This window comes from Atractosteus spatula, chromosome 5, assembly GCF_055471065.1.
Source record: "Atractosteus spatula isolate fAtrSpa1 chromosome 5, fAtrSpa1.hap1, whole genome shotgun sequence".
NCBI classification, from domain to species: domain Eukaryota; kingdom Metazoa; phylum Chordata; class Actinopteri; order Semionotiformes; family Lepisosteidae; genus Atractosteus; species Atractosteus spatula.
In genome coordinates this window covers 45,817,042-45,829,546 of record NC_142710.1, presented here as the reverse complement: position 1 = coordinate 45,829,546, position 12,505 = coordinate 45,817,042, and the positions used below count along the sequence as shown (strand labels likewise).

The 12,505-nt window shown below is 35.8% G+C and overlaps 1 protein-coding gene across 4 annotated transcripts in view; it reads right to left on the bottom strand.

Moving 5' to 3' along the window:
- Positions 1–91: 91 nt before the first annotated feature.
- The window catches only part of nisch (nischarin), a 43,503-nt gene continuing 31,089 nt past the window's right edge, over positions 92–12,505 (bottom strand). For 2 of the 4 annotated variants that reach the window (XM_088916994.1, XM_088916997.1), the window contains 9 exons: positions 10,000–10,108; positions 8,283–8,398; positions 8,080–8,141; positions 6,454–7,782; positions 5,776–5,959; positions 3,661–3,811; positions 3,150–3,275; positions 1,806–1,967; positions 92–1,725 (listed from right to left, as the gene is read on the bottom strand). In XM_088916994.1, the coding sequence (XP_088773120.1) occupies positions 1,097–1,725; positions 1,806–1,967; positions 3,150–3,275; positions 3,661–3,811; positions 5,776–5,959; positions 6,454–7,782; positions 8,080–8,141; positions 8,283–8,398; positions 10,000–10,108 (2,868 nt within the window). In that variant the 3' untranslated portion in view covers positions 92–1,096. The remainder of the gene's footprint in view (positions 1,726–1,805; positions 1,968–3,149; positions 3,276–3,660; positions 3,812–5,775; positions 5,960–6,453; positions 7,783–8,079; positions 8,142–8,282; positions 8,399–9,999; positions 10,109–12,505) is intronic. The other 2 variants (XM_088916995.1, XM_088916996.1) reach the window with 2 other exon arrangements.

Genomic DNA, 12,505 nt, shown 5'->3' with positions numbered 1-12,505 from the left:
ACTTTTGTTGCATTTTTATATCTCTTAGTGCAATATATGTTAATAAGAATAACATAAAACAACTTAAAATAACCTACTGAACACATTTCCATGGCATTTAAAAGAAATTTGATTTATTTTAAGAGACTATGGGGTCATCCTGTCTCAAGACAGAAGACTTTACACAAGTTTACAACATGTAATTTACATTGACAATTACTGTGATTAAAAACTAACCCATATACAAAAAAAAATGAAAATGTAAATAATTAAACAAACACTGGCAATTGAGTGTAAATGTTTATATATTTCACAGGTATAAATGATGTAAGACAGGCAGTGTGAATGTATATAGCTTCACTGTGTAGTGGGACATAAAAATTATACTAATTTTGTTTTTTAAATGTGTGCTTACATAATGTGAACAAAAAAAGCATACACAAGTTTCAAACTTTTTAACACGACTTGCAACAACTAGTGTGATGAATCTTCATTTCTAAGCAATTTAAAAATACATTTTAGTTCCTATACTGTATATAACTATTATTGTCCTTTATACAAAGAAAAATTAAAATAGCATTCCAGAAACTGTGGTATGGGCAACTTCATAGCACATATACGCTACAGTATGTGATATGTTTACTTTAATATAGGCTATCCTATGTACTTTTTATTGGCTTTCATATATAGCATCCAAACAACTAGTCTCCAGTTCAACATAAAACAATAAATACAGATTACAAATATAATCTTACAGAAACACAAATGATTTCTCATAAAAAGACAAGAATCTTTGAGGATGTCAGCCTTCCTCTCTCTGAATCAAAAGAAAATGTCAGAATTCCAAACAAAATAATGCATTTTTGTTTACAAATACTATTGATACCAAACAATGTAAATTATTTACATAATACAGATTGTACTAAATTGTTACTTGAAGCAGCATTAAAGAGAGAAAACTCCGCAACAGACAACAGCAAATATTAAATTCTGTGGACTCATTTGTTCTATGTACAAATTCCCAGTATGTGCTGTGAGGAAACTGTAAAAAAAGGACTTCAATTAGAAGAATCTTTGACATTTTACTCTTAGACAAGTTTAAAATGTGCATCATGTGTCACCCTGTTAGCTCCACAGGCAGCTCCCTGCTGCACAGTGTCTCCCACTGGCGAGCCAGTAAAGAAATCAGCTTTTCTCTGCTGTCAGCTGCAGGGACGAATACACACCATTGGACCTCTCTGTCATTGCTGCAGCCAGTTCTCTTTTTCCCCACAGCACTGAGCTCATTGCCAAAATGGTCCATCGTCAGGTTGCATAACATATCAGGACTTTGGAAGTCATCAAAAACAAAGGTGAGGGCCTGAGGGTAGGTCTGATAGCCCATCAAAACCCTGTCAAGATCTCGGACCCTCCTAGCATCCGTCAGGAAGTACTTTTCTCTCCGAGGGGGCTCTTTAGCAAAATCTGGCAGTGGGTAGCTGATATAGTCCTCATCAAACAGGAATATGTTAGAACTGGTAAGAATTAAAGTTTTGGGTTGAAGGAGATATTTATTCCCTAGTTCTGAGCTTTCACAATGATGCACTTGAAAAACTAGCATATATAGAAGGATATTAAAGGACTGTGGGTTATGAGGTTCCCCCATTTTTTCGGCCACAATGTATGTGAGGTCCCCAATCTCCTCTTCACTGGGGTATATGAATGTCACTCTGCTGGAGTGAACAAGCTCATAGTTTTCCATTTTACCTGCCATTATAAAAAAAATCAGTTAATAAGAACTGAAATATCTTATGGAACTGAAATAACAAAAGCATTAACAATAATACCTCTATTTTTGTTTCCAAATTCAGTGTAAAAATCCTGTTCCAGTGGTTCTGGAGATGGAAGTTTTTCCAGTAAAGACAGAACTGTCATAAGCTGTTGCATGAATCGGTGAGTACCATAACTGTCTCTGGTCAGGCAAGAAATGATCTGATCAGCAGATGGGCCTGAAAAATAGAAGACATTAATCTCCATACTACAGAGGGGAAACATATTCAAGGCACCTCAGGTAAGACAGTATAATGCAATAGATTTTAGCAGTAACAGTACCATACCATTATTGTAGTGGAATAAGGAGCTACTGTACATTTTGCGCCTCTGGTTCCATTCCTCCCTTCTAAGTATTTGCTGAAACTTTTTCTTATATTTTCTTACAGGGTGCTTTGCAAAATTATTCAGACACTTCCTATAGTGTCCCATTTTGTAAAATTTCAAAATGATTCAGACACTTATTTTTAAATGTATTATTTTATTCAAATTCTGAAAGCTCAAATTGAAAATATCTAAAGGTAAGATAAGGTATAGAAAATGTCAGCAAAAACTAAAGAAAAAAACTGGAATATGTTGATTGTGAAAGTATTAAGACCTGTCAACACAGTCTTAATGCCAGTGTTGCCAGTGTAAAATACATTCATGATTATATGCAGCCACATCACCCTGCAACTCACAACTGGCAACCCACTGAAGCTAAGCAGGTGTGAACCTGGTCAGTACCTGGATGGGAGACCTCCTGGGAAAAACTAAGGTTGTTGCTAGAAGAGGTGTTAGTGGGGCCAGCAGGGGCGCTCACCCTGCGGTCCATGTGGGTCCTAATGCCCCAGTATAGTGACGGGGACACTATACTGTAAACAGGCGCTGTCCTTCTGATGAGACGTAAAACTGAAGTCCTGACTCTCTGTGGTCATTAAAAATCCCAGGGTGTTTCTCGAAAACAGTAGGGGTCCTGGGCAAATTTCCCATTGGCCCTTACCAATCATGGCCTCCTAATAATTCCCATCTATGAATTGGCTTCATTACTCTGCTCTCCTCCCCACTAATAGCTGATGTGTGGTGAGCGTTCTGGCACACTACGGCTGCCGTTGCATCATCATCCAGGTGGATGCTGCACATTGGTGGTGGCGGAAGGGAGTCCCCATTACCTGTAAAGCGCTTTGAGTGGAGTGTCCAGAAAAGCGCTATATAAGTGTAAATAATTATTATTATTATATGTACACACAGTATGTATTGTGTTATGCAATATTTTAAGATTCTGTTTTGTATGTTGCCTTATTTTTATCATGATTCTATGTTGCCTTGGAAAAATAGCAGCTGTCATATACAGCATAAGGAAAACAAAGCTAAAAACTCACCCACTACTCTAAAGTACTGATCAAAAAGCCCAATGTTAACAGATATCAGATCATTCATCTTCAATGCAAAGCAGTATGATAGCATGAGGTCTCTTTTGTTCACATCAGGCTTCCAGTTCCAAGCTACTGGCAGGGACAAAAAACATAAAACACCAGCCTTGACAAGTAATTACACAAATCTCAGAAAGCAATAAAATCTACACACAAGACCACTGGCGTTTCTTGAATAACTTATCATTCATTACACATTTTTGTGAAAAGTAAAACATTCTGTAAAAAAACTTGAAAAAAAATATGGCAATATTCTAAAAGGAGTGTAAATTTCCATTGTATATCAACAAAATGATAAATCATTACTTTCCCGTTCTGCAAAACAGTAATAAGGTAAATGTTATCAAAAAAGTGCTGGAAAGATGTGACCTCTATTTTGTATTTAAAAATGGCCTTAAAACATCATATCTCCATATGTGTACATATATGAGTTAATTAGAAACAATTTAGAAATTCCTACATGTTTGATCAGCAAGTTGGGAGGCTGAATTGTCCAGCACAAAGTATAGTGCTTTAGTGGAAAGCATGATGCAGGAAGTTATTTCCATTTCAGGTGATCTGTAAAATACCACCGATGACCACAATATGTGTTTAAGTTCTTCATTCTCCACCTGTAATTGAAGGAAAAAAATCATCCAGAATTTTCCAGTGCTAGGAAACTGTCTTCAAAATCCCCATAATTTTGCCTTTGTAGCCCAAGAGGGGTTTAAAAAATAGAAACATTCAACATTCATACTTCTTCTGGATCAAAACTTTTCTTTTCTTTATACTCCCTCAGTGATGATAAAACTGTACATCCTCCTACATTAATAGGTCAATAAAAACAAAAGAACACTATTTCAATCTATTTTTGACCAGAGCTATGGATTTATTGCTACATTGTCTACACAGAGAATGGTGATTTAAATTTTAACATTGTTCCATCTTTGTCATATTTATAGATCAGGTGCTCGAGAAACGTTTGTTAGAGCCCATATGCACTATTAGACTTTCAGCAGCCTGTATACAGTAAAAGCAGTTTAAAAAGTAAAAGAAAATGCATTGTACTAGAAGTAGTAAATGCTTCAGAATGTAAAAATGCATCACTTACATTTCAGTGAAAAGCCTCTATTGGGTTATATATGTTAACTGTTTTTAAAGGACTGAGATTTCTGTGTGAAAAGCTGCCCATATGAAGAAACTGCTTTCAACATCCATGCAATTTGTAACAAATGACAGTTTCATTTTAGCTTCAAACTTTTAAACATATTCCGGTGTCATTTCTTCACATCAGATATACATTTATCACCAAAGTTTGGAATAGAAGTTATTTTCTCAGCAATTGAAGACATTTTTTACTGAAGCATTTAACATAGTGTCTGTTATTGTGCTTTGCATCTGCTATGCTACGCATATATTAATTCCTTATTATGATATAATTCTTGTACGGTACTGTTGTGATCAGAAATTGTCATAAAACCAAGTCCACTTCACTTATACTATTATACCACTTCTATTATATACAGCAAAGTTAAAAGACATAAGTAAACCTTCCTTATATGATAAAGTACTATTACACTGGTTTAATATAACACTGAGCAACTAAAACAAAAGTAATCACAAACTTATAGTAATCAGCTTAAATAAACCAAATTAATCCCTCCTCAGCATCCAGAAGATGCCTGCACTTTCTATCTTCGAGTTCTCAACCATTTCTCTGCGCTTAGCATGCCCCACTGTGAAAAGCACAATAAAGTGATCCTGTAAAGTCATCTCCAGTCTCCCCAGACCCCTGACACAGAACTGGGAGAGTTTTTTACAATATAAAAGCAAGACCATGCAGATTTTGGGTAATGAGTACTTGGGCAGGGGCTATGGAGAGGCTCACTCAATAGCTAGATTATTCTCATAATCATAGTCTGTTGTGCTGTTAATTTGAAAACAGCACTAAACCTTTGGCTTAGTTTCACTCAGCTTTTCCATCCAAGCCCCCATCACCTTAAACCAAATTGAAATACAACATTCTGAAACATGCTGAAAACTTCTATCCTCATTTCTTTTTCCCACGCTTGGTTTTGAAGACTGTGGTTTTATTTGCCATATTAAAAACATTCTGATTCAGATCTGTCATTCTACTTTGCAGCAAAAGATTGAGCTTATTCAGAATAACGAATATTGGTCTAATCAATGACTGAACTCACTAGGCCATTTGTGTTATCAGCATATGAAATGGGCCTAGAAAATATAATGGTGATCATTGTCTGAAAAACTATCTACAACTTTTAATTAAAAGACAATAGCCAATGAACTTCTGTATTCAGAAGCTGTTTGAGTTTGAATTTCTATGTGAGGACATGGGCGCCAAAAGTGAATTCAGCGGAAATGCCTTCAAATGATCACAGATCACTGCACCAACACAACATGAATTTCAGGAGACAACCCTTGGCTGGACAACATTTTTCAGTGAATTACACAATGGGTAGATTCACATTCAGCAATGTTTTGAATCTGAGAGCGAACAATGCATACATACACTGCTTGGTTAAACAGTAAAAAAATGAAATAACTGTAAGCACATTTCTTTTTAATAAATTACCTCAGCAATGCTGTTATAGAAAAACTCCACTAAATCGTTCCCCTTCAGACTGGCGAGAAAATGAAGAGATGGGGAAACAGATAGGTGAAATGGACATTGATTTTCATCACTCAGCTTCTGTATCAAAGGATCAGAGGGATACAGCAGTGAAAGGGTTAAACGAGGCCTCGACAAATCCTGAAGACTGATGAAGAAAAAAAAGAAACAAATTTAAGGACTACAACACCAAAAAGCTTTGGATAAACATACAATAATATACACTGAGAAATTAAAACTAACCAAAAAGAAAACATTTCTGAATAATGCATTATAATGACAATAAAAGCTTCACTTACTAGAGCAATTCTGATAATGGACCATAACTGGCAACTACACTGTTAAAATATACACAACAGAAAACAATACTGAAAAATAAATGTAATTGAAAAAAATTGTGAGAGTAGGTTGAACAGGAGTGAACAAATAAATTACTTAAAAAGAAGTTATATGTTGCACAAAAGGTTTAAATGATTGAAAATCACATGATTCAGGATGTGTCTGACAAAAGTCCTTCAGCTTATGATGAAGAAATTTAATCACAGTGCTGCCAACTTGTTGGTATTCAAACATTCTGTGAATGATTAACCTATTTATTCCACTATGGTTTTTTATTATAAGGCAATTAATAGTCCACTATACCTGCACTCAGGAGTCTGCTTGGTTATTGTGGAGTTCATCTGACAACTGTTTGCTGTCTTACTACAGTTCTTTGTCTGGAAAAAAGCGACAGTCTTCACATCTCGCAGGCTGGATCGGACATGACTAAACAGTCTACGAAATAAGAAGTTGTCATGAGGCAGTACAAAGACTGCAGTGACAAACTTGTATCCAGTCAAAAGCTGAAGAACATGGCTATCATGAAATCTGTGAGCTACTAGGGCACTACTGCTAGAACACTTCTGTTGGGAGTCAAGAAGCACAAAGGCCAGTGGGATTTGGGTAAGTTTAACACAAGAATCGCTTGGCATCTGATCTTTAGAAGTCCTGGCAAGTGCAAAAAAGTCAACTTTAATAATGTAGAGGTACCGTGGAGATAAAAACAAAAAACAAGGAATGCAGAAGAGTTCTTTTTCCGTCTCCGACTGCCACACTTGTGAAAAAAGATCAGAATGTGGAGAGTTCCCTTCTTGTTCCAAGAAATCTGCAAAGATGCTTTGAGTGTGCTGGTTACAAGGAGGAACTTTTGCAGAGTCCAAAAGATGAGCTGCATAGGCACCTTTTATGTCACCTTCTTCATATTCTTGAGATTCCAAAAGGTGACTAATGAAGTCTTTTTGTGAAACATCTCCATAGCTTAACCCAAAACTTGAATTTTTCAAGCTAGGATTAGACCCGCTCATTAAACAGAAAATCTCTTTGAGGCTCTGGGAATCTGAAAGGAAGTACCACCAAGTATCGCAAGTTTTTATCTTCAAGGAAAGACATACGTCTGGAATATAAAATCCAACAGTTTCTATTTCTGTGTATGGCACAGCTAGATCAATATTTAAGTGGTCAGTGATGCTTTGTAAGCTGGTAGTGACCTCTTCCTGGGTAATTATTAACACAACCAGCAACTTGCTAGTCAACACAACACAAGATGTTCTCTGCCTCATTCCTTTATTGACTTTAATGCAATATAACCAGTGAACTTTGGTTATATGAACAACCTCACTATCTAAATCCTCGGGACCTTCTACCAACACATCAGAAGAAGTGGAGCAACCTGTTTTATCTTCTCTCTCACCAAGATCCATTTCAAAATATCCATCACTAGAACATGGGCTCCTCACTTCGTTAGGCCCACCATTGTTCTTATCAGTACGGCACTCTCTCTGATTACTCTCCCATAAAGCTTTGCTGATGAGACCAGTTAGATATGCAGTAAAGTCCAGATCTGTGGCAGTGTGAGACACACAAGATAAAGGCAGCACAGGGGTGAACTTGTAATCCTTCCATATGTTTCTGTCTTCTCCAGAGCAGCAACAACTGTAACAAAGACAAAACACCCATGGGCAAATCAGTCTTAAGCACAGAACAATGTGCTGACAAAACTGTGAAATGGTTTAAAGTTTTATCTAGTGTATATAGTAAACAAAAGTGGGCAAGTGCTTTAGTTTTCAATGTAAATGCAAATCTTCAATGTTTACAATAGTGAGGTGGTGCCCTCTAGAGCTCAAGGCCATAAAATTCTAATAAGGCTCCACACAGCATTCTAACTGGTATCATTCAAAACTCAGTAATGAGTTTTTGACATATTATGGCTTGATATTAAGTGACTTCTACCTCGACTGATGATCACTGGTATTCTCTTGTAACAAACTGGAAGAAGGTGTATGTTTCTTATACTGTAAAAAAACAGATAATCAAGAAACCAAATTAATATTTAAGCTTTAGTTTTGTTTACTTTTTATCTTTAGAGAAGGCACAAAACCCAATACAGAGCTACTGTATGTTCTTTTACTAGGCAACCTACTCAATTACAGTACCTCTATTGTTTCCTCAAAGACTTGGATTTTATAATTGCAGCATTCCTGGGCAATTGCAGAATCCACAGAAGTTGACATTTGGATGTTATCTAAAGCGGTCTCTTTACATATTATTTCTGAAACAGAAAAATACTTGTTTTTACACATGCATTCAATGCATTATGGTCATAACATTTCTTTAATTTGTTCTTGCAATTACACAGAAGGAACACTGCTGGTAACATGCAAACATGTTAGATTCATTACTAATTTTAGTTATGTATGTGACTAGGCAAACTTTAAGAATTTATTATTTCTGATTGTTGTGTAGAAAAGTGTGAGCCATATAACCTCTAGAACATAACAGACAGTTCACAGGAAAGATGTAGTTATAATTGTGAAAAGTATTTTTCAGGAGGAAAACCTCACTTATAAGGCAAACAGCACAGAACTAAATCCCACCACAATAAAAAGTCTTCAATGTACCCAGTGCAAATAGTAGAAATAAGAACGATAAGAACAGAAAAGGTAAAGATAATTTAATTAATTTTACTTTTGTTTCACTAGCTATACTAAAAAGGAAAAAAAACGAAACTACCTACATACAGGTATTCCCCGACACTGAAATTGTGTTATGTGTAAATTTCCCTGTAATAAAAATGTACAAATTTGTGTATACATTCATAATGTTATTGCTTTATCATTTATTTTCATTAATTAATAAATTCATTATTAATTATTTCTTACATTTATCAGGACTTTTAGTTTTTGCCTTTTTTGCTGGGACAAGATAATAGAAGTAAATTAAGGCTAAATTGTGGACAAGAGAAAGGTGGTAATAAAGAAGAGAAAATGGTTAAGCCACACGTAATTTGCCACTAAATATTTTACGTTTTAACCAATTTTAATACTTTTGGACATTTTCTGATTTGCAGGGATGGATTCAACATTGCTTTGTTCAAACCAGTAGCACAAATACTAATATTTATCTCATGGCTCTGAATTATTCTATGGAGGGAAGTTACCTTTCCCTTCCTGGAGTGGATTAAAATATGGGGATAGGCTTATTTCTAAAATCATAATAAACCATGTTTGAGTTGGTCAAAACTATGTTAGTTGAGTAATACCTGTATACAAAAGCAACTATGTAAAATAAGCACGTTGATGAGTACATTTGTTGTTTTTACTATTACCTGTTCGAACAATATCTTTGTAATTTAACGCATGCAAATTAGGGCAAGGCTGGAAGAAACATTTACAATACTATACCAAAGCAAGCATTAGGAAGCACTCTAATAATTAAGGACACACTTAGAAGGACCAGTAGCTCTTGCAAATTTCCACATGAAGTCAGTAATTGGAAATATGCATCTCTTTTATGAAATAATATAAACAAGCTTATAATTGCTGCTACTGAAACCACCGAGTTGAATTAGAGTTTAAAGTTTAATAAAAGTGAGAAAATGTATATTCTGCATTCAAATCAGATAAAAGCAGGAACTTAAATACAAAGATATGGTTCTTCACTAATATAGCATAATAACAATTCCTGATAACAGCAAACATGTAGCTCAAGCACATTTTTTAAAAGGCCAATTTGAAAAAATAGCCATAAACAGATTTAGTAATTTCAGCAGCAAAAGGAGTCACTAAACTTCTTGCATTAAAGCACAGCAATGCAGGACAGAGAGCACAGCCAAGAAAAGCCCAGCCCACAGCCGGATACATACTTGATTACCTTGGCTGGAGCTAGCTGATGGGGACAGGGAGGGAGAAGAGGGCCGAGCAGCAGAAGAGCAACAGTTGGATTTGGATCCAGCAGCAGAAAGATCTGATTCCTCACTGATCTGACGAAGAGACCATGGACTTTTTAGGGTACATACAGATGCAGCCATTCAAAATGAGCAGGGTATGCTGCGGTACAACGCGGTGGGCGTGTCGCAATTAAACGCATCATACCGCGCTGTACCGTAATGAAATTAGATTATGTTAATAGTATCTGGAATCACCTTGTAAAACCGCCAGGTGGAGCTAATAAAGCTTAACCTCTCATGTACAGCATTTGAGCTGTCACCAGAAAACACTCGGTTTCGAACCCTGATCACTGCTGAGGGACAATCTTTATTCAATTAAGAATTTAAGTTGTATACTCTTTAGACTTTTACATTTAAACTGCGTATTACAGCATTTTAATCATTATACATTAAAAAGTTGGTATATTTTATGAAAGCAGTATTGCTCAGTTGGACAAAAGTACACAACCTACCACCTTTATCATAAATATTTTAATTATGCAGAAATATTTTATGTATCAAAGTCTTTACCGAAGATATTAGTAATAGTATTAATAATGAATGACCTTGGACAAGCTGTAAACTCAAAGTATTACCCTGGTCCACATTCTTTGTAACCGTCTTTGTAAACGAAAATACTTTATTTTTTCATTGACAGAAAGTAACACCACAGCATTTCGTTGATCCGATCATGTATTCGTTTCCAATCATACAAAGTTAGTCTTGAGAATCTCAGATTCACCGTGCCTTTCACATGCTCATAAAAGATATTAATTTAGGAACATAAACATATTACTGTATGTAAACAATACTGTATATGGCTGGTCTTGGTAGTTCAAAGAAAAAATACACACCAGTATTCCATTTCTCCCTAAACATTTTAAGCATCAAAGTCTTGCATGTGGTTATTTCGGAAACGTTTTTACATGCTCCTTCTGACCATATTACTGTACGTTTATATACTTTGTGAAAATTGATCGTTTTAACCTTTTCTGCAAACATGCTTGTTATCGGAGTAAACAAAAGTATTATTTTAGAATTTGATTAATAGGAAATATAATATGGAATCGCATATCTAAAGAAATTAATAATGATATTAATTTAAGGATCTAAATATCTAAATATATGTATCTATATAGCAGGTAGTATTACTGTATTACACTTTCATTGTAAACAAGTTTTATTAACACCCGAATCGCTGCAGGTGAGAAAGAAAAAAGTGAATCCTGTTTTTTGTTATGGTCTGTAGCTCAAATCCTGCTTAACTAAAATTAGACACAAGAAGAGTATTATTGGACAATGTTGTGAGGCTCTGGCCGAATTTCTCTGTAAACTGAAGAGTTATAGAGGAGACACGTTGTGTATCGCCTCTTTTTACACTTGTAAAAAAGAACATCCCAATGTTAATACGACACGGAAGATATTATAAATTATGTAGCGCTTTGTGTTTGCGCCCTACACCCTGCGGGACCACTGTGTACTGTACATATGTTCACAATGCGAGAAATACTCACAATACATGTTCGTGGGAACAACCCACATAGGTGATATTTAGAAATATATATTGTAGTACTGCTGTAGCTGTAGTGTTGCTGTAGTATTACTGCACAAACAGTAGTATAAGATTTCCTATTGATATGTGTACAGCTGGTTCACCACCATGCTACGTCACTGTGTCTGTGGCGTAATAGCTTAAGTGACTGACTTATAAGCGTGAGGTCGGGTGTTCAAATCCAGCAATTGCTATGATGTTTCTTTTAACAAATAAACATTTCTTTCAAAAACTAAAATAGCAAATATTATTGGCATTCTATTGACATTTTTTATATTTCTAAATATCACAACATGTTTGTACTGTATGTACACAGCGGTACCGCAGGGTGTAGGGTGCAAAGCCGATGTTGTGCATGCACCTGGCACTGCAGCCGAGGAACGCTCTCTCTCTCTCTTCACAACGCGAAACTGTCACTCTTCTGTGTAAAAAAAAACAGTCTTAACACCATGGTTGCTGTTTTTAATAAGCTGCTGAGTAAAGAATATGAATTTTCCGCTGTCAGCAGTATTGTGAATATAGTTGACCCTTACCTGAATGAAAACAGGACATAAAGAAAGGGTTTCAGAAATCAAAGCTTTATTCCCGTGCTTACAGTCTGGGTAATTGGAGGCTGCGCTGTTCTGTTTCCTATGGTTATATACGGTTTTTCACACAAAGCCGTATTGAGCAGTATTTCTTGCGTTGTGAACGTGTGTACGCAGTGGTCCCCCCGGGTTCCAGTAATTGCGTAATTACGTATTGATGAAAAACCGGAGTTTGTGGTCTTTAAAATGCATTTGGTTTGAAGGCTTTTTGTGTTTTGCTTGCGAAGATATGGACAAAAGAATGTTCGAGCATGGTTAATAAATGGCTTAAAAACGACATAGTGAAGGCTGTGATAACAGTCACAATGTACT